Genomic DNA, 22,570 nt, shown 5'->3' on the forward strand with positions numbered 1-22,570 from the left:
TTTTTAAGTGAAAGAATAATACAGGTTAGAATAGGAAGGAGTTATTCTTCAAAATATTTTATTGAAAGTGGAACCTCAAGGAAGCATAATTAGTCTGTTACTTTTTTCTATAATGATTAATGATGTGTTTAAAGATATAGAAAATGGGTTTGGATGTTCTCTTTTTGCAGACGATGGGGCAATTTGGGTGAGAGGTCGAAATACTGATTATATTGTGAAGAAATTACAAAAAGCTATTAAAAAGATAGAAGATTGGTCATATAAATGGGTATTCAAACTTTCAGTGGAAAAATCGAAAGCTGTTTTTTACTGGGGGGGGGTGAATCGATAGTATGGTGACGGTTAAATTATATAATGAAGAGATAGAAAGGGTTAAAAAATTAATTTCTTGGTTTAAGGTTTGATGATAGAATTACATGGGCATTTCATATTCAGAAAATTATTGTTAAGTGTAAAAAAGTTGAATTTTATGAGATGTCATGAGTGGGGAGCAGACAGAACTGCTTTAAAGGATAAATATACAGGGTTAGTAACATCAGCAATAGACTATGGTAGTGTGGTTTATGGATCAGCAGCAAGTACATCACTTAAAAAGTTAGAGGGTATACAGACACAAGCGTTAAGGTTAATTACAGGAGCATTTAAAACAACATCTATTGTAGCGTTGCAGGTTGAAACTGGAGAAATGCCACTGGAAATCAGGAGAACACAACTGTTACTAAATTACTGGATTAGTTTACAGGGTCATGGTCAAAATCATCCTACAAAAGAAATATTGCAGCCGTGTTGGGAAAGGGAGAGGAGACAAACAGGAAGTTTTGGATGGATAGTGGGGGAAAAAAAACTAAAAGAACTTGAATTAAATCAAATTAAATGTAGTCCAACTGTACCATTACCAGTAACCCCTCCCTGGATCATACCTGAAACAGTAGATTTGACATGGTTGGAAAAGAAAAAGGAAGGCAATATTAATCATAAACTGATACAGGAATATGTTAATAGTTATTATGGTTATATTCAAATATATACAGATGCATCTAAAAATGTGAGTGATAGGTTAGGTATTGCATTTTATGTTCCAGATTTCAATATCAAAGTAAATAGGAGAATAAATAATGAATTATCAGTATATACAGGAGAATTATTAGCAATATTATTAGCATTACAATGGATAGAGGAAGTAAGACCACTAAGATCAATTATATGTTGAGATTTGAGTTCAGCTTTAATTAGTATACAAAATCATTTTTCAGAAAGTAGATTAGACATATTAATTGAAATACAGCAAATTATATATCAAGTTCAAATTATGGGTATTAGTGTCATATTTATTTGGGTACCAGCACATATAGGGATTAATGGAAATTACATTTCAGATAAGATTGCTAAGGAAGCATCAAAAAATAGAACCATTGATATGATGATTAATTTAAGTAAGACAGATATTAAAAGTATCATTAAACAAAGAATAAAGGAAAGGTGGCAAAAATAATGGGAAGAAAAAAGGAGAGGAAGATGGTTGTATAGGATTCAACGGAAAGTCGGAGAAATGAGGATAGTAGAAGGAATCAGAAGAGAGGAAACAGTTATTTCGAGACTTAGATTTGGACATACAGGATTAAATAAAACACTATTCAAAATAGGGAAGCATATGTCGGGCAAATGTGAATATTGTGGACAAGATGAAACAGTAGAACATGTAGTGATGTATTGTAAGAAATATGAAGAGGAAAGAAGGATTTTGGTTAGAGATGTTAATAGGGAGAAAGTTAAATTTGATATAAAAGATATTCTGCAGAAAAAGTAAAAAAAAAATGTTATCAATATCTATTTAAATATTTAATAATAACAGGAATAATTAGGAGGATTTAGTATTTGTAAATTAATAGTATAGATATAGATACATAAATATAAACATATTTGGGAAATGGCCATTTTGACCCACACTCCTCACCAGTTGGTGGCGGTAATGCGCACCGGAAAGCTGTTTGCAAACCGCCAATAAAACTCAAGAAGAAGAAGAAGAAGAAGAAGAAGAAGAAGAAAGAGTTGAGCAAGCGAAGAGACAGTCAAGCAGGGCACAGCTGGTGTTGAGCGTGGCGAGCAAAGTCGCGCTCGTGCAGAGAAGGAACTGAGCGCGAGGACGGTGGATTGAGAGGAGTTTTTCAGAGTTGAGCGCGCGCGTGTTTTCTCACTGCGCGCTCAACCAGAAGACCCAAATATCGCTCCATAGTCCTCCCCTCTTCCTAACGGCGCAGCCACGTTGATCACTTCCGGGTTCTTTGTCCTTGTGTTGCTGTGAGGCCAGAATCGGGAGTGTTGGTGAGGCTGAAAGAGAGCAGCAGCTGCTGCAGGTGATGAAGTCTGGAAAGAAGTCCAGCAGCTGGAGGCACAGCGGAGAAACTGGAGGGAAGCAGGAGCTCAAAGAGCGGCAGGACGCAGCAGAGGAGACACCAATGATGGGGGATGTTTTCCAGCCCAGAGTTCTGCTGCACCGATTAGGTTTGGAGATTTCCTTCTTCATGCTAACTGTGTGGATGGAGCTAAAGTTTAGGAGCCGTTTTCAGCAGCTGATGGATTCCTCCTCTTCATCACAACTCGTTGCAGGGTTTCCCCCAGAAAACTGACTAAACCTGCAGCTCTGCACTGGAGGTGCTAATGCTAGCTTAGCATGTAGCTTAGGAGGTGCTAATGCTAGCTTAGCATGTAGCTTAAGAGGTACTAATGCTAGCTTAGCATGTAGCATAGGAGGTACTAATGCTAGCTTAGCATGTGGCATAGGAGGTACTAATGCTAGCTTAGCATGTGGCATAGGAGGTACTAATGCTAGCTTAGCATGTAGCATAGGAGGTACTAATGCTAGCTTAGAATGTGGCATAGGAGGTGCTAAAAGTATAAGTACCTCTCCAAAATATGACTTTGGTAAAAGTCCAAGTCACTGACTGAAATGTTACATGAGTAAAAGTCTTAAAGTATCTGAAATGTCTTGTACTTAAGTAGCATGTAGATTAGGAAAGCTAATGCTAGCTTAGCATGCAGCAACATTCAGCATCAAGTTGTTCTTGTCAGTCTGCCTGGTAAAGTTCCTCCAAACATCACTTTTTGGTAGGCAAAAGGCAAACACAATGGCGGGCGAAAACAAAGAAAAAGACAAGGTTTCTGCATATTTTTGTTCTTTAGATAACGTATCACAAGATCGTTTTAAGAGTAAGTTGATGGTTGATGGTATCAGATTGCCAGATCCACACAGCAAAAGCCTGAAGGGACGGAGCGAGTCTGTGAAATGATGGCCAAGTGTTTTATAGGGCGACATATACAGCTGCCTTATCAAAAGGCCAGGCCAGTACACACGAGAGAGCATGAAAGCCATGAAATCACTGGACGGCTACAATTATTTAATGTCGGGACATGTTCAGACATGTTTGTGTAACATACTAGAGAAGTCTGGTCCATGTTGTCTGCCGGTGTTGGTTATATCGAAGAAACAGCGGAGTGTATAATAAATAAGATCCCAAAATAAAAAAAAAAGTTTTGCTAACCTATCTTATTTTGAACGCGTTGGACTGGGAAAAAAAAGCTTTGGGTGGGTTAACACTTTCACATCATTTGGTGAGTTTTTAGAAGGAATTAATCAGAAAATTAGATCAAAATACTGTAGTTGTGGCAGAAAACTTAAGATAAGATAGGCTTTATTGATCTCACATTGGAGAAACTCACGTGTCACGTCGGCTCAGAATCAGTAATCATAGGAAGAGGAGGTCAAGTAGGACGAGGTTATCCTCGTTATACTCTGGATCAAAAAGGAGTAGGTAAGTAGAAGAAAAGATAAAATACAAAAAGAAATAAGGCAGAGGATTACAGTTGCAGTTCCAGTTATAGTTACAGTTCTGGTTACAGTTATAGTGCAGCATTGTATAATCTGGTAGCAGCATGAATGAATGACCTTCTGAGCGCTCCTTTTTACAGACAGGGTGTCTAAGCCTGTCACTAAAGGAGCTGCTCAGCTCCTCTACAGTCTGGTGCAGGGGGTGGAAGGTGTTGTCCATGATGGATGTGAGCTTGGACAACACCCTCCTCTCAGCCACTTCCTCCACAGAGTCTAGAGTGCAGCCCAGGACAGAAGTGGCCTTCCTCACCAGCTTATTCAGCCTCTTTCTGTCCCGCTCTGCGCTGCCAGGGGCCCAGCAGACAAAACTTCTACATTCAAGTAAAATGACATCTCCTTACACTCATTTTATCACTGCATTTTTAAGATCATAAAGGACACTTAAAGTCCTCAAACTTTCTGAAACACATCAAACACAAAAAGGAAAGACAACAGACGATCTTTTCTGGCAAGGAGAACACCAGAGAGATGCGTTCAGTTACATTTCAACTGTTCTGAAGCAAACTCTGCTGCTGCCTTACTTTTTATTATCTTAGAAACGGGAGGTCCATAGTTACGTTGCAGAGTTTAAGGAAGGGGGAGACATAATTCAGTGTAGCCTTTGACATCATAAACTAGCAGTTCAGGTATGCAGAACAACCTTAACAATTGAGCATTTAGTGATCAGGAAAAGGAGTATCAACAGATGGCTAGGTGTAACTCATCACAGATAAGATGGAGCTCGCAAAAACAATCAACATTTATGGTAAGACTGTTTCTTGCACCAGGCCTTACTCTGTAACACAGGAGACAGAGATATCAGTCATCTGAAAAACACTTTGTCTGAATGAACTCAAACCTTAAAAACTTTTAATAGTAATGAGTAAATACTTGATAAATGCAATAGACATGGTAAATAAAAATAAAACATGCAGAGAATAATAAAATGATTCTAAAAGCCTTATAATCTGATGCTCTTTTTTATGTGTGGACATGGACATATTAGACACATTGGACAAAGCCTAACATTTTGCTTTAAAAGCATAGCTGAAAAGGTCAATGTCGTGTCATCAGCACTTTAAGGTCAAAAAGGTAGCTCTACAACGAACTGAGTTTTCAAAGGGGTTATAACATTCATGTCATTTTATTCTGTGTTTTACTGTTCTGCATGTTCTGTCAAAGAATTAAATCCAACAAAATGTCCTAAATATTTCTGAATTAAAATGTGTCTCAGCTCAGGATGAGATCAAAATATTTTCTAATCTGCATAATGTTTCAATGTTTCCTGCAGATGTTGAGAAGAAGCTGATTGTTAAAGAAGAAGCTTCTTTAGACCACAGACCTCGTGCCTACCTGCATGACCCAAAGCCCCCCCACATCAAAGAGGAACAGAAGGGAGTCTACATCAGTCTGCCAGGAGAGCAGCTCAATGGGAAGGAGGTGATTAATGCCATCAGGTTTCCAGTCTCTGCTCCTCCCATAAAGAGTCTGGATGATGAACAGTCTCTGCTGCTCTCACAGCTTTATCCAGACCAAATTAAAGGCAGAGAGCTTCCAGAAGAGAATGATGGAGAAGAATCCATGAGGATACAAGATCATGGAGATGCTTCCATTTCTTTAGAGGCTGAAGACAGTAAGAAGGATGAAGAGGACAGTGATGTAGAGCACCCTCTGTCTGAGCTGAAACGCTTGTCAGACTCTCGATATAAGAAACGTTCTACAGAGAAGAAAAAATGTAGGAAGGGCCACACAGGAGTGAAGCTTAGCTGCAAAGACTGTGGTAAAACATTTATGGGAAAATCAGCTTTAAACAAACACATGAGAATCCATACAGGAGAGAAGCCTTTCTGTTGTGATCTATGTGGGCAAAGATTTAGTCAAAAAGTAAATTTAAACAGACACATGAGAATCCACACAGGGGAGAAGCCTTTCTGTTGTGATCTATGTGGAAAAAGATTTAGCCAAAAAGGAGCTTTAAACACACACATGAGAATTCACACTGGACAGAAGCCTTTCTGTTGTGATCTATGTGGACAAAGATTTAGCCAAAAAGGAGATTTAAACACACACATGAGAATCCATACAGGACAGAAGCCTTTCTGTTGTGATCTGTGTGGACAAAGATTTAGCAACAAATCTGGTTTAAACAGACACATGAGAATCCACACAGGGGAGAAGCCTTTCTGTTGTGATCTATGTGGAAAAAGATTTGGCCAAAAAGGAGATTTAAACACACACATGAGAATTCACACAGGACAGAAGCCTTTCTGTTGTGATCTATGTGGACAAAGATTTAGCCAAAAAGGAGATTTAAACACACACATGAGAATCCATACAGGACAGAAGCCTTTCTGTTGTGATCTGTGTGGACAAAGATTTAGCAACAAATCTGGTTTAAACACACACATGAGAATCCATACAGGACAGAAGCTTTTTTGTTGTGACACATGTGAACAAAGATTTACCTTCAAATCAACTTTAAACGTTCACATGACAATCCATACAGGACAGAAGCGTTTCTGGTGTGATTTATGTGGAAAAAGATTTAGCCAAAAATCTGATTTAAACAAACACATGAGAATCCACACAGGGGAGAAGCCTTTCTGTTGTGATCTATGTGGAAAAAGATTTAGCCAAAAAGGAGATTTAAACAAACACATGAGAATCCACACAGGACAGAAGCCTTTCTGTTGTGACCTATGTGGAAAAAGCTTTAGCCTCAAACAAAATTTAAACAGACACATGAGAATCCATACAGGAGAGAAGCCTTTCTGTTGTGATCTATGTGGAAAAAGATTTAGCAACAAATCTGGTTTAAACAGACACAAGAGAGTCCATACAATGCAAGACAAGGCAAGTTTTGTATAGCACATTTCAGTACAAGGACAATGCAAAGGGCTTTACCTGATTAAGATGTAGGGAAACAGAAACAAACAAATTGGACGACAAATGTAAATGATGTTTCAGTTAACAGTTTAACTAGAAAAGTCAAAGGCAATCCTAAACAAATGTGTTTATAATCTTGATTTAAAATGACTCAGGCTTTCAAGCACTTTTACAGTCTTCTGGAAGTTTTTTTCAGTTGGTAGAATATAGTAAGTCAACTTTTTACAGGTTGTAAAGCGCTTTGGGGTTGTCGGACTATTTAATGTGCCATTTACCAGATTAGGCTTGAATCAGAAGAATTTAGTAGTCTGGAGGGTTGATACGCTGATAACAAGTCGGACATGTATTTAGGTGCTGAGCCATTAAGGGTTTTTATAGACTAAAACAAGTATTTTAAAGTCTATTTATTAAGATAGAGGGAGCCAGTGTAAGGACTTTAGGACCAGGTTCATGTTCCCTACTTTCTTAACCTTATTAAGGACGTGAGCAGCAGTGTTCTGGATCAACTGCAGTTATCTGATGGACTTTTTTGGTGGACCTGTGAAAACACAGTTTCTGTTTTGTTTTTGCCTCAGTCTATTAGTGCAACAGCCCGGAAACTGGGGTCCGCGGACCTCCGTGGGCCTGTAAATCTGTTATTGGGCCTGAGGAGGCACTGCTGAGGATGTGTTGGGGTTGAGTCAAGTATCATAATGGGCAAATAGTTAACTCTGTCCAACTTATCATGTAAGGTAAAAGCCAAATCAGCTAAAATTATGAAGTATAACAACAGTTACATGGAGTTTAGCTTTATGAAGAAAGAGGATGGGAGACCAAAATGTGTTTGTCTTCAAGTGCTAGTAAACGAGCTTTGTATCTGGTGGCGTAGCGCAATGCTAACAGTAAGAAGCCACACTCAATAGGAATGGACCGTGTGCTTCCAGCTGCGGTGGACATGTGTGAGGTTCTACTTGGTACAGAAGCAGCTAACAAGTTGAAAACTGTCCGGCTTTCAGACGTCATGATGAGAAGAAGAATTAAAGAACTGTAGGCTGACATTCAGGAACAGTTATTGGATAGACTGTGTTCATGTAATCCGTTTTCTATACAGCTGGATGAATCTACAGACATTTCCATTGCTGCTCAACTGATAGCTCTGGTGCTCTATCCCTAGGAGGGAAACGTTTTGGAGGATTTTTGTTTCTGCAAGGAGGTCTTGGGCAGGACAACTGGTGAGGAAATATTTAAGCTAGTTGATGCTTTTCTGACTGAAGCGAGACTGAGCTGGAAAAATGTCTCTCTGTTTGTACGGATGGCTCAGCAGTGATGACCGGCCCAAAGAGTGGAGACGAAGCGTGAATAAAATCCATCAATCCATGCGTTATAGCTACCCACTGTGTCCTGCATCAACAGGCACTAGCTTCCAGAGACATGGACCCAGATCTTCTGTTCTGAACACAGCTATCACTGCAGTTAACTTTGTGAAATCCAGAGCTTTGAAGTCACGGCTGTTTGGTCAACTTTCTCCAAATCTGGAAGCTGAACATGACGCACTGCTTTATCACTGAGGTGTGATGGTTGTCTCGTGGGAAAGTGTTGCAGAAAGTTTGAGCTACACGGAGAAATGATTGAATTTATGAGAGGAGAAACCAGACATTGCAAGATAGGCTAACATGGCAATGCAGTCTGGATCATGAAAGAAATGTAGACATATTCAACATATTGAACAGCCTCAACCTCTCCATCCAAGGAAGCTACACATCTATCCTTGAAGTTAGTGACAAAATCACCAACTTTATGAAGAAGAAGAATACAAGATAGAATAACAGACATGTTCCCCCAACTGACTGACTTTTTAAACACTGAGAAGCTGTCTGTTGCTATTGTGAGTGATGTTGTGACTTCACACCTAACATCACTGTGTGAGAACTTCAGCTCATATTTCTCTGATGTGAACACTGATGCCTGGGACTGAGTGCTGATCCATTTTCACCTGCTGCAACAAGAAATGGCTTAAGAGGTAAAACAGAAGAACAGCTCTTGGAGTTATCTTGTGACAGAACATTGAAGGCCAGATTCCAGCAGGAAAATCATGCAAACTTTTGGGCCTCCCTCTCACATGAGTATCCTGAACTGACTGCTGAGGACATGAAAATATTGCTGCCGTTTCTGACCACTTACCTCTGTGGATCAACATTTTCAGCTCTGACTGTAATGAAAAACAAATGCAGAGCTGGTTTACAAGTGGAAGATGATTTTAGAGTTTGTTTGTCATCCATGCCTCCAAGAATAAACTGTGTGGGGAGAGACAGGCTCATCCTTCTCACTAATTGTCAAGAAGGTTATTGATGTCATTGATGAATGGCTTGACTGTGTAACAAAGCATGAAGCAGATATTCATAAGAATGTTTTTTGGTTTTCTGCCAATAGTTTGAATAAGATGTTTGTTTTACTAAAATGTAACCAATTAAAACTGATAGATGGACCAAAATAGGTTTCACTGGAATTTCTTTCAATCTTCTCACAGGTTTATCTTTTTTGGAAGCTTTAAAATGTTATATTTGAAGACAAAATCCTGTGAAAATATAACTGGAATAAATGTCTTCTGCATTTAGTCTTAAAATCTTTATTTTTTTTTTCTTTAGCATATTAGTGATGGACCGATACGGGTTCTTGAAGGCAGATGCTGATTATTTTGACATCTATGTGCTGCCTACTTTTTTGTGCCTAATTTTAAAGACGATATTTCCTTTTGTTTCTGTATATGATAAAAATGACACAAAACAAATATTGCACAACTCTTAATTAGAACAAAAAACATTAACAAATCAAACTGATTAATAACAATGGATAGCAAATGGAGGGAGCACCAAATCACTATTAGGTGTATATACCTTTTTATTTAAAAACATAATTCCTCCTGTGTTTTAACTGTACAAAAGGCTGTTTAAAAATAGTATCAGCATGAAGAACCTAAAAATGTCCTGCTTCTAAGGGCCCCCTGGCCACTAAAAGTTAGAGGACCCCTACATTAGTGCACCAAGGTTTCAGGTTTGATCTGTGGTTACTAGCTGTAAGGAGGGAGTAGGAAAGGAGCCTGTATGCTTCCTGTCATAGTTCCTTTAGCATAGGGATGTCACAATGTACCAAGGAGCTACAAGTAATCCCACAAACTTTTGCATGACATGACCTATTAGCACAGCCCACCTCATGGAAATTAACAAAAATGTCCGCAGAGAGCAGAGCGTGTGGTTGTAAGTAGCACCATTTACCCTTTCACGTATTTCAGGAGTTGTGGTCATCCGTAAGCAAAGGAATTTCACACATCCATGCAGAGACAGCCTCTCACAGAGGGATGCCCTGCTGTAGATTCAGACTTCACCTCAGTCCCACCACCACTTCTTTCCTGGAGAGGCTGGAGGAGTGGGTGACTGGGGAAACCAGCCACCATGTGGGCAACATGCAGATCAAGGCTTAAAATATTAGTAAATGTGCTTTCTGTTAAACTCGTTGGCCGCCGCTTCAATGGAGCGGGGAAATTCTCGTTGTCCTCTGCGGAGCGGAGGACCTGACTTGCATCGGAGGACTGTTGAGCGAATCAGAGTTAAGTCTGCAGTCTTAGACTCTGCGTCAGACGCCGGAATAAAGAACCTGTCCATGCCAAAACCTGCTTTGTTTTGCTTCCTCAGGACTCCAGCCGGAGCAGTCAGCAGAGGACCCATGTTCCCAAGCTGAGAACAAAATCTGGACTTAAATCACCTGCTGCATGCCGAGGACTTGACTACGACCCGGGGCCTGATCCGACCGCGTTTTGGCTAGCTCAAATGTCTGCTACATGTCTGCTGCTGAAATGACCAACGATTTCCTGGAGTACTGCTTTCCCTTGGATGCTCAAAGTGAACCAGACTCACACCGAGGCACCGACAGGTTTGGCAGAGAAATAAACAGGGAAAGTTAAATGGTTTATTTAGAAGGTTTACGTAATGCACTCTTACCGTTAGCCTCGTTAGCATACTTTGAATAATGTCATTGCTGATGTAACTTGAGTAAGTTTTTATGGTTTTAACAAATGTTATCTCCACAAGGGTTTTATAAACTGATGGGATATTGATGTTTGTGTTATCCAGTCCACTCATTATGACTAAAATAAAGGCGAAGCTTTTTAAAGTTGGCGCCGAATGTCTGCTAGCCTATGCTATTAGCTTCCAGTAACTTCCATTTCCTGGATGCACGACTGCAATTCGTTTCAAATGTAAGGTTTGTTTTTGGCTTTGCTCCACCATGCTTCTGTATACTCCTAAATAACTCCCTGACTCTCTCCCTAAAGGCTCTTTTTTTCTTGTTCAACAGTTCTTTCAGGTCACTGGTGATCCAGGGTTTGTTATGAGGGAAGCATATCACTGTTCTGGTGGGGATGATGCTGTCCATACAGAAGTTCATATAGTCAGTCACACTCAGTTATGGCATTTATGTCCTCTTCATGTGGCTGGCAAAGAAAAACCCAATAGGTAGTTTCAAAACAACCCTGTAGGGCTCCGTCAGCTTCCTGTGACCACTTTCTCACAGCCCTTTTTGTTACAGGTAGTCTCTTGACAAGGTGTTTATAATCTGAGCAGAGAAAAACAAGGTTGTGATCTGATTTACCCAGAGGAAGTCTTGATTTGGAAATATACGAATCCCTGACTTTTGTTTAAAACAAATTTTTGCCCTTGCTACACAGTGATAGGTGTATCCATAGACATCATATACGTAGACGCCCCATTGGACGCTGCCGGCCGCTAGGCTGACGTGCCTACAGGGCGGCCATCTTGGGTCAGACCACAGATCAGACATCTGCTGTCAAAATGAATAGGAGGCAGCTCAGATCTCATTTTAATCATATGTTCACAGTGATCGTGACCTTTCAGACAGATTACACATATTTATTCAGAACCAAAACTATTTAAACTGAAGTCAAACTGGTATATATACTTGCAGTTATATATTTTGCAGTTACATATTAATATAAATAAACAAACAAATTATACACACACACACACACACACATATATATATATATATATATATATATATATATATATATATATATATAGTACATGTAAACATGTATGTTTATTTTTTTGATAAATATATATTTTCATAGACTATTCATTGCAATGCCTTTTTTCATAAATCGGCTCCAACAGGGTGGCTTACTACTTCATGTACATTTACAAATGGCACTTTAAACTGTACAAAAATGGTAGATGTTTCTATCACTTTCTACAGTATGAATTTTTGCATTTTTATAGTTTCATGTTTACTTTGTTCTTTTATGTCAGAGCCTCCACGGGACCCACTAGAACATGGGGACAAGTAAAAGTGAAATACAAGAATATTCTACAAAATGGTAGCCTTTAATTATTATAATTTATTTTAAAAAGCAACTTCTTCTTCTTTTTTAAAAGCCATTGTTAAATGATGTGTTTGTCTGTTTATAACAGCCACCAAGAGAAATCTCTCTACAATTACACCGTCACGCTGCGCTAAAGGATCCTGTCTATTGCGCAATACGCGATTAATTCGAAAAGCTCTAAAATTATTCTTGCACCTTCTGCAACAGGTTACTGTCGTAAAAATGGACTTGGCTACGACAGACAGCTCTTATTTGTAATAGACCCTGTTGGTGGTACACAGCTGCAGTGTGGGCATCATTACATTATATAATACAAAACGCAATGTGGACGAAAAGAAAAAATCAAAAAGATTACAAAATCATAGCAAAAAGAAAAATACTCTGTTATTTTCCCCCCCATAAATCATGTCTGCCCAGTAATTTAGCACCATTTTGTTTGTTTTGTTTATATATACTCAGGCAATCTTACTTATGGACGGTAATTCCCCAGGATGTGGTTTGTAGTGTCCTTTTATTTGCGCACCCATAAGCGGAGTAAAAATCGGGCAACCTGGGAAGTAGTTCTGGAAGCTGCTAACTGTCAATACAAAATCAAAACACTATCAATCATTTAATTCAATCAACTGATCCCATGTAGCCCCTAAAAGGGTGTTATGGGAGTTCTGGGTGGAATTCTAAACAATAGTAACTGAGTTCCCATCTTTACTAAATGACGAGACGGTGGTATAACGTTCCAGCACTTTTATTGAGAAACAGAGCAGATATTCACATAGATGGAAAGTAATCGCACCCCACGGTCCCGCTGCAGTCTCTGTCTGCCCTGTCTCTGCCTGTCTCGCTTTTCGGGCTTCTCCTAATACTGCACCGTGGCCTTCCCATGAGACAAAACAAAGACAGTCTATCGTAAACAATCAGTATCCCTCAGCAGCTGCAGCATTTGGCCTTGCAATCAGCAAACAGTGGATCTTATACACAGACATCAGGTCTCCAGGCCTCCTCTGTCCGAGTGGTGTGAGGCCATAGTGACTTCAGAATAATAATTCTTATAACAAGGGGTGACCTTTTTAGTCAGTTGATTTATCCTGAAATCGGGTGAGAATTCATCGGATTCAGAGTGTCTGAAAACATAAAGTACAATTTTCCTGAATTGACTTGTATTCTGTCTGACTGCAGCTTGGTCTGACCCAAGATGGCCGCTCTGTCGGCACGCCTCTCACCCGACGACGCGGCGTCTACGTATATGATGTCTATGGAATCCAGGACCTTCTTGCTGCAAGGCAGCAGTGCTACCCATTTGATTTACAGATGACTCAGCAAGGCAGTATTTTTAGATACAGATTTTTTTTAAAGTTAATTCTACTAATGAAGACACAGAACACGACTCAGACTAATTCCTCAAAAGATAGGGAGCATGTTGAAGTTCCAAAGAAAAAAAGTAGATAGATAGATAGATAGATAGAAAGAAAGTAATGACCACATTGATATGGCCCATGCTACATACTTCGGTACAGTAGGTGGCGGTATGCACCTAAAAGTTAAGGTTGCAAATCTGCCAATAAACAAAAAGAAGAAGAAGAAGATGTCCTCGTTTTGCTGTGAGGCCAGAATCGGGAGTGTTGGTGAGGCTGAAAGAGAGCAGCAGCTGCTGCAGGTGATGAAGTCTGGAAAGAAGTCCAGCAGCTGGAGGCACAGCGGAGAAACTGGAGGGAAGCAGGAGCTCAAAGAGCGGCAGGACGCAGCAGAGGAGACACCAATGATGGGGGATGTTTTCCAGCCCAGAGTTCTGCTGCACCCATCAGGTTTGGAGATTTCCTTCTTTATGCTAACTGTGCTAATGCTAGCTTAGCATGTAGCATAGGAGGTGCAAATGCTAGCTTAGCACGTAGCAACATTCATCATCAAGTTGTTTTTGTTTGTCTGCCTGGTAAATCCCCCCCCCCCCCCCCCCCCCAACAACACTTTTTGGTTTATCTTTTCTGGAAAGATGTTTGTTCTACGGAGGACCAATCCTGCCATAATTTAAATGGATTTAGACTACATACGGAAATAAATAAGAACAAGAATTTCTTTATTGTTCTGCAATTGGACACTTCTGGTGTGACAAACACAATGACAGTTACACACTATATCAGTGAGGCAAAAAAGAGAAAACCAGTTAAATCTAAAGTTTGTTCTAAAGAAATACCAAGAGTAGAAGATACTGGTAAAATATCAGAGTAAATATTAACCAAGGAAAGAAAAAAAATACTTTGATAGTGGAAGTATTTAAATCAAGACCTTGTAATGTTTTTATTAATCACAATATATTAATTAACACAATAATACTATTCTGTTGAATTATATTAATAATATTATACTAATAATACTATTCAACAGAATAATATTCTGTTGTACAGAACATAATAACAGAACATATATAATAATAATTATTATTATATATAATAATAACAGAACATATATAATGCATATGATGCAACCCTTCCAATCACCATCATTGGTCATCAGGTTTGTAACTTTGAACCAAGGAAAGGAAGAGTAAAGAAAACTGTAGAGGAAGAAGACAGTGGTTCGTAGCCTAATCAGCTTGTGGTCTTTGAGAGACTGGTGCTACGAACATTGGGGTGACAAAGGTGAGGGGTGTCGATCCTGATTTGCAACTGCTTGATCTGCTTTTATGATTTGTACTCAGTGTCAGGTTCAAACACCTAAAACATTCATTAACAACACAAGAAGGAGAGACAACAATGAGATTGGTTTTCAAATAATCTTGCAAAGAGATCGAACAGAGATGCTTAATACAGACGTCCAAATCCGATCTGAAGCAAATCCGTCGCCTCCTCTCTATTTATTAGGAAAAGGAATCCCTGGTTCCATTGTCAAGCTAAGGGGTAGGGATAAGCAAAATAACTGTGACCTTCGAGATAAAACCAAGCAGTTCACACAGTGCAGCACTCCAGATGGCTGAATAGAGTTCATAAAAACACTTATCATAGTCACAACATATTTCTCTGCTTTCTGCAGGCCTTCTGCAACGATAAGAGAGATCTAAAACCTTAAAACTTCTTAGTAGTAAAGAGTAAATATATATGATAAATACAATGAAAATAGTAAATAACATAAAATATGTAGACATAGTAATAATAATTCTATCAATCACGTTGGTGATGACCCATCCAAATACAAGTAGAACCACAGTAATGGTCATAACCTGAGTGTTGGTTCAATCTGTAGCTCGAGGGACCGAGCTCAACTTTGATGGGGTGAGACTGAATTTAATCTGCTGGGTAAAACCTGTCTTTTTATTCTGACATCATTGATGAAATTGTATACTTTTAGATAAATCTATTAGCCTACTTCAATCACTGAATCAAATTTGACAATGTCAAGGTGATGCAGAACCATATTTCTGATGTGGACTACTGCACCTTGAGGTGGGGAACAGAAAATGGTTTGGTTGGGCAGTTTTAGTCTGCAACTGTGTCATGCTGCTCGTAATATAACAGATCTTCTGTCTCTGGGGTGCTAACAAGTCACCTGTTACCTGCCTGTTGAATTTTGGTTTCCACGCCTGGATCTTTGAGGGTCGTTCTAGCCTGACAGTTTTGTTCATGGGATTCATTCCTTAGACCACACAGGTAATTGGTAAAATCTCTGATGAATGGATTACTTGGACATACCCAGTGAATGTCCTTAGTTTTGGTACACAAGTCTAAGTCAGGGACCAAATAAAGTTTGGGGTCAGCATCGTGATAGGCTAACATTGAGGGGGTTTGTAGGTGTATGTGAGACTGACGTTCCCAAAACCAACATTCAATACTGACTTAAGCCTTTACATGTTAGCTCTTTCAGGTATGGGATGGTTTAATAGTGAAACACTGCTATATTTCCGCACCTAATTCCCTCTTTTCTAAAAGTTGTAAAAACATTGCATTAGTGCTTGTATCTGTACACTGTTGCCACGGCTACAATAAGATGGGGATGGGGTGGTCATCATGATGCCTTTGGCCGTTTGATCAGTTTCAGTCTCATCTGTTGACATGGTTGTAACATTGTAAAGATCTAGTTGTTGATAAAGCATGTAATGTGTTTCAGTGTTGGCTGCAGATGTTAAAGAAGAGGCTCCTGAAGAACAGAGTCCTGAGGGGGAGCAGCAGGAGTCAGAGCCCCTCCACATAAAGGAGGAACAGGAGGAACCCAGGGCCCGTCAGGAAGGAGAGCAGCTCCTTGTGAAGGAGGAGACTGATAGCAGCTTTCCATTAACTGCTGCTCCTAAAACAATCAGTTGGAATAAAAGTGAAACAAAATAAGAGGAAAATAGAAACTAAGTAAATAATGATTTTATAGTCAATAGGACTACAAATTCGAACTAATTTTTCAGTTAAAAGTTTAACTAGAACACTTAAAGTCAATCTTAAGAAAATGTCTTTATAATCATCGTTTAATAGAACTCGGTGTTCTGGAAGTTTGTTCCAGATAGGTAGACTATAGGAAGTCAGCTTCCTACAACAAGTTGTATAGCACTTTAGGGTTGTCAGTAGGGCTGAACAATTAATCGCATTTTCAATATAATCGTGATTTAAAAAAACGCAATTTCCAAATCGCATAGGTCTGCAATTTTTGGCTATGTAACAATTAGGGAATCAGACACGTCCATTAGGTGTCGGTAAAATGTTTAAAGTGGGTTTGCCTCCACATGGAAGGGAAGACAGTTGCAGCAGTGAGATAATCTAATTTTCTTACTTGTTTTAGAGTTTGTATAATCATACAAAGCATTAAGTTCAGGTCAATCAGTTTAATACATAGACTTGCTTGTTGGTTGGACTTTATGTTCAACAAGGATTGATGTCCAATTAAATTAAAAGCTGTTCTCTTGAACAATATTCTGATCAATAGAAACATTAAAAGTTCATATTTAAAATAGTCCTTGTTTACAAACATCTTTATTTAGAGGCCATTTTTTGTTGCTTGTGGTTAATGCGGAGAAAAGTCAAAATTGCAATTTTGATTGAAATATATCGTAGGTAGAACGCAATCATTACTGCTCCGAGTTTAGATGCTGCGGGTCTTTTAGCAAATAATCCACATGGCGAGGAAACAAATTAATTTGTTGTTTGTATATATTTTAAAACACATGATAAATTAAACTGGAAAAAAAATTGCATTAAATCGCAAATCGCAATTAGATTATTTTCCAAAATCGTTCAGCCCTAGTTGTCAGTGTAGTTAAAGTGCTATACAAGTAAGGAGTTGTAACTGAGCACATCTCTGCTGTTCTCCTCTCAAATAAAACCAAACTAACGCTTGTTGTCTTTCTTCCCTTGTGTTATTTAATGAAGGTTTAGGTATTTGAACCTGACACGTTTCCAACCACTTACCTCTGTGAATCAACATTTTCAACTCTGACTGTAAGGAAAAACAAATGTAGAGCTTGTTTACAAGTGGAAGATGATCTTAGAGTTTGTTTATCATCCATGCCTCCAAGAGTAAACTGTGGGGAGAGACAGGCTCATCCTTCTCACTAATTGTCAAGAGCTTATTGATGTCATTGATGAATGGCTTGACTGTGTAACAAAGCCTAAAGCAAATATTCATAAGAATTTTTTTATTTTATTTTTTTGCCTCCCTGGTGAGGAGTTCCGGCCCATCCAGCCGGGAGGAGACCCAGAGGGAGACCCAAAACACGCTGGAGGGACTATGTCTCTCAGCTGGCTTGGGAACGCCTTTGGATTCCCCTGGAAGAGCTGGCCCAAGTGGCTGGGGAGAGGAAGCTGCTACCAAGTTAAGACTGGTCGTGAGTGTTAACCCAGATGCTAAGTGCAATATGCAGGATGTGAATGTTAAAGTCGTCCAAGGCTCCTGCCTTCCTGTGACAAGACTCATACCAATCCAGCCTTTGTCTGGAGTCCTGAAAGAACCTGCACAAACTACTGTCCTGCACAGAGATGTTCGGCGCCCGGTGGTTCTATTGCAGGTGGAAGAACAAGTATAAAACAGAAAGGCGGTTCGCAGGTATTGATTCTGTGATCTCTCCATCTATTTCAAGGGAAGATGGAGTGCGAGGTGTTCTGGAAACCTGCCAGGTAGCCACTCCCCTCTGCTGCACCTTTCTGTCATGTTTTGTGTAAAAGTTTTATACAAACTGTGAAGGACAGCCTGTAAGCCTCACAATGCTGTTGCTCAATTCCTGAATCTCATTGGACCGCAGGACTTCAGGATACGTTTTAAGTGACACAACATAACGGTAACGTCTTGCAAGGAATGCAGCAATTTATGGTAGCCTAAACAGCAAATATAGCCTAATTAGTTAATTTGCATTCAATCTAATGAACATGGTTGTCTGAAATACTCATGAGATCATGCAATTCATACTCCACAACACTAGATGGCGGTAATGCGGCATTAGTTTTTTTTCCCTATGCACCATTAAACTAGAAGAAGAAAGATTGTAGGTTCCGTTGGTCTCTTCCTCGCAGCACAGCCACGTTGATCCTCCTGGTTTTTTGTCCTTGTTTGCTCTGAGGCCAGAAGCGACCATTTATAAAAGCAGAACTAAATCGTGCGTTAAGGAAAACAAAGAGGACAGCTCCAGGAAAAGACCAAATATGTTATAAGTCAGCTTAGTGAACCATCAAAGGAGATTTTGTTGGAATTATATAATAGAGTTTAGGAGGAGGGAAAGCAGCCAAAGGTTTGGAAAGAAGCTGTGGTCATACCAACACGTAAACCAGGAAATTATAGACCTATTGCTTTAACTTCAAATATTTGCGAAATAATGGAGAAAATGATCAATGACAGGCTGGTATATTATTTGGAAAGGAATCAATATATATCTAGATGGCAAAGTGGTTTCAGAAAAGGAAGTAATACCATGGATCCATCTTTGTTCTTAGAATGTGAAATTAGAAAAGCACAAATAAATAGAGAAAGTGTAGTGGCTGTGTTCTTTGATATTGAGAAAGCGTACGATATGATGTGGAGGGAACGATCAAACTAGTGAAGATGGATATTAAAGGTAGAATATATAGGTGGTTAAAAGATTTTTTAAGTGAAAGAAAAATACAGGTTAGAATAGGAAGGAGTTATTCTTCAAAATATTTTATTGAAAGTGGAACCTCAAGGAAGCATAATTAGTCCGTTACTTTTTTCTATAATGATTAATGATGTGTTTAAAGATATAGTAAATGGGTTTGGGTGTTCTCTTTTTGCAGACGATGGGGCAATTTGGGTGAGAGGTCGAAATACTGATTATATTGTGAAGAAATTACAAAAAGCTATTAAAAAGATAGAAGATTGGTCATATAAATGGGGATTCAAACTTTCAGTGGAAAAATCGAAAGCTGTTTTTTACTGGGGGGGGGGTGAATCGATAGTATGGTGACGGTTAAATTATATAATGAAGAGATAGAAAGGGTTAAAAAATTAATTTCTTGGTTTAAGGTTTGATGATAGAATTACATGGGCATTTCATATTCAGAAAATTATTGTTAAGTGTAAAAAAGTTGAATTTTATGAGATGTCATGAGTGGGGAGCAGACAGAACTGCTTTAAAGGCTATATATACAGGGTTAGTAACATCAGCAATAGACTATGGTGGTGTGGTTTATGATGCAGCAAGTACATCACTTAAAAAGTTAGAGGGTATACAGACACAAGCGTTAAGGTTAATTACAGGAGCATTTAAAACAACATCTATTGTAGCGTTGCAGGTTGAAACTGGAGAAATGCCACTGGAAATCAGGAGAACACAACTGTTACTAAATTACTGGATTAGTTTACAGGGTCATGGTCAAAATCATCCTACAAAAGAAATATTGCAGCCGAGTTGGGAAAGGGAGAGGAGACAAACAGGAAGTTTTGGATGGATAGTGGGAAAAAAAACTAAAAGAACTTGAATTAGATCAAATTAAATGTAGTCCAACAGTACCATTACCAGTAATCCCTCCCTGGCTCATACCTGAAACAGTAGATTTGACATGGTTGGAAAAGAAAAAGGAAGGCAATATTAATCATAAACTCATACAGGAATATGTTAATAGTTATTATGGTTATATTCAAATATATACAGATGCATCTAAAAATGTGAGTGATAGGTTAGGTATTGCATTTTATGTTCCAGATTTCAATATCAAAGTAAATAGGAGAATAAATAATGATTTATCAGTATATACAGGAGAATTGTTAGCAATATTATTAGCATTACAATGGATAGAGGAAGTAAGACCACTAAGATCAATTATATGTTGAGATTTGAGTTCAGCTTTACTTTGTGTACAAAATCATTTTTCAGAAAGTAGATTAGACATATTAATTGAAATACAGCAAATTATATATCAAGTTCAAATTATGGGTATTAGTGTTATATTTATTTGTGTACCAGCACATATAGGGATTAATGGAAATTACATTTCAGATAAGATTGCTAAGGAAGCATCAACAAATACAACTATTGATATGATGATTAACTTAAGTAAGACAGATATTAAAAGTATCATTAAACAAAGAATAAAGGAAAGGTGGCAAAAACAATGGGAAGAAGAAAGGAGAGGAAGATGGCTGTATAGGATTCAACGGAAAGTCAGAGAAACGAGAAGGAAACAGAAGAGAGGAGACAGTTATTTCAACACTTAGATTTGGACACACAGGATTAAATAAAACACTATTCAAAATAGGGAAGCATATGTCGGGCAAATGTGAATATTGTGAACATGATGAAACAGTAGAACATGTAGTGATGTATTGTAAGAAATATAAAGAGGAAAGAAGGATTTTGGTTAGAGATGTTAATAGGGAGAAAGTTAAATTTGATATAAAGGATATTCTGCAGAAAAAGTAAAAAAAATGTTATCAATATCTATTTAAATATTTAATAATAACAGGAATAATTAGGAGGATTTAGTATTTGTAAATTAATATTATAGATATAAATACATAAATACAAGCATCTTTGGGAAAATGGCCATTTTGACCCACACTCCTCACCAGTTGGTGGCGGTAATGCGCACCGGAAAGTTGTTAGCAAACCGCCAATAAACTCAAGAAGAAGAAGACGAAGAAGACGAAGAAGAAGAAGAAGAAGAAGAAGAAGAAGAAGACGACAGAGTTAAGCGAGCGGAGAAACAGTCAAGCTGCGCACAGCTGGTGTTGAGCGTGGCGAGCAAAGTCGGGCTCGTGCAGAGAAGGAACTGAGCGCGAGGACGGTGAATTGAGAAGAGTTTTTCAGAGTTGAGCGCGCGCGTGTTGTCTCACTGCGCGCTCAACCAGAAGACCCAAATATCGCTCCATAGTCCTCCCTCTTCCTAACGGCGCAGCCGCGTTGATCACTTCCGGGTTCTTTGTCCTTGTTTCGCTGTGAGGCCAGAATTGGGAGTGTTGGTGAAGCTGAAAGAGAGCAGCAGCTGCTGCAGGTGATGAAGTCTGGAAAGAAGTCCAGCAGCTGGAGGCACAGCGGAGAAACTGGAGGGAAGCAGGAGCTCAAAGAGCGGCAGGACGCAGCAGAGGAGACACCAATGATGGGGGATGTTTTCCAGTCCAGAGTTCTGCTGCACCCATCAGGTTTGGAGATTTCCTTCTTCATGCTAACTGTGTGGATGGAGCTAAAGTTTAGGAGCCGTTTTCAGCAGCTGATGGATTCCTCCTCTTCATCACAACTCGTTGCAGGGTTTCCTCCAGAAAACTGGCTAAACCTGCAGCTCTGCACAGGAGGTGCTAATGCTAGCTTAGTATGTAGCATAGGAAAGCTAATGCTAGCTTAGCATGTAGCTTAGGAGGTGCTAATGCTAGCTTAGCATGTAGCTTAGGAGGTACTAATGCTAGCTTAGCATGTAGCATAGGAGGTACTAATGCTAGCTTAGCATGTGGCATAGGAGGTACTAATGCTAGCTTAGCATGTAGCATAGGAGGTACTAATGCTAGCTTAGCATGTGGCATAGGAGGTGCTAAAAGTACAAGTACCTCTCCAAAATATGACTTTGGTAAAAGTCCAAGTCACTGACTGAAATGTTACTTGAGTAAAAGTCTTAAAGTATCTGAAATGTCTTGTACTTAAGTAGCATGTAGATTAGGAAAGCTAATGCTAGCTTAGCATGCAGCAACATTCAGCATCAAATTCTTCTTGTCAGTCTGCCTGGTAAAGTTCCTCCAAACATCACTTTTTGGTAGGCAAAAGGCGAACACAATGGCGGGCGAAAACAAAGAAAAAGACAAGGTTTCTGCGTATTTTTGTTCTTTAGATATCGTATCAGAAGATCGTTATCAGAGTAAGTTGATGGTTGATGGTATCAGATTGCCAGATCCACACAGCAAAAGCCTGAAGGGACGGAGCGAGTCTGGGAAATGCTGGCCAAGGGTTTTATAGAGCGACATATACAGCTGCCTTATCAAAAGGCCAGGCCAGTACACACGAGAGAGCATGAAAGCCATGAAATCACTGGATGGCTACAATTATT

The 22,570-nt window shown here is 39.1% G+C and overlaps 1 protein-coding gene across 1 annotated transcript; it reads left to right on the forward strand.

Moving 5' to 3' along the window:
* The first annotated feature begins 5,377 nt into the window (after positions 1–5,377).
* On the forward strand, positions 5,378–8,017 carry LOC118557854 (gastrula zinc finger protein XlCGF57.1-like). The gene has a single exon (XM_036128323.1). It carries the CDS (start codon positions 5,447–5,449, stop codon positions 6,731–6,733), a length of 1,287 nt encoding a protein of 428 aa, XP_035984216.1. The 5' UTR covers positions 5,378–5,446; the 3' UTR covers positions 6,734–8,017.
* The last annotated feature ends 14,553 nt before the right edge of the window (positions 8,018–22,570 follow it).

Source organism: Fundulus heteroclitus, chromosome 24 (assembly GCF_011125445.2).
Source record: "Fundulus heteroclitus isolate FHET01 chromosome 24, MU-UCD_Fhet_4.1, whole genome shotgun sequence".
Classification (NCBI taxonomy): Eukaryota; Metazoa; Chordata; class Actinopteri; order Cyprinodontiformes; family Fundulidae; genus Fundulus; species Fundulus heteroclitus.

Coding starts and splice junctions, on each gene's coding strand:
- LOC118557854 (XM_036128323.1), top strand. CDS start 5,447: ATGAGGATACAAGATCATGGAGATGCTTCCATTTCTTTAGAGGCTGAA.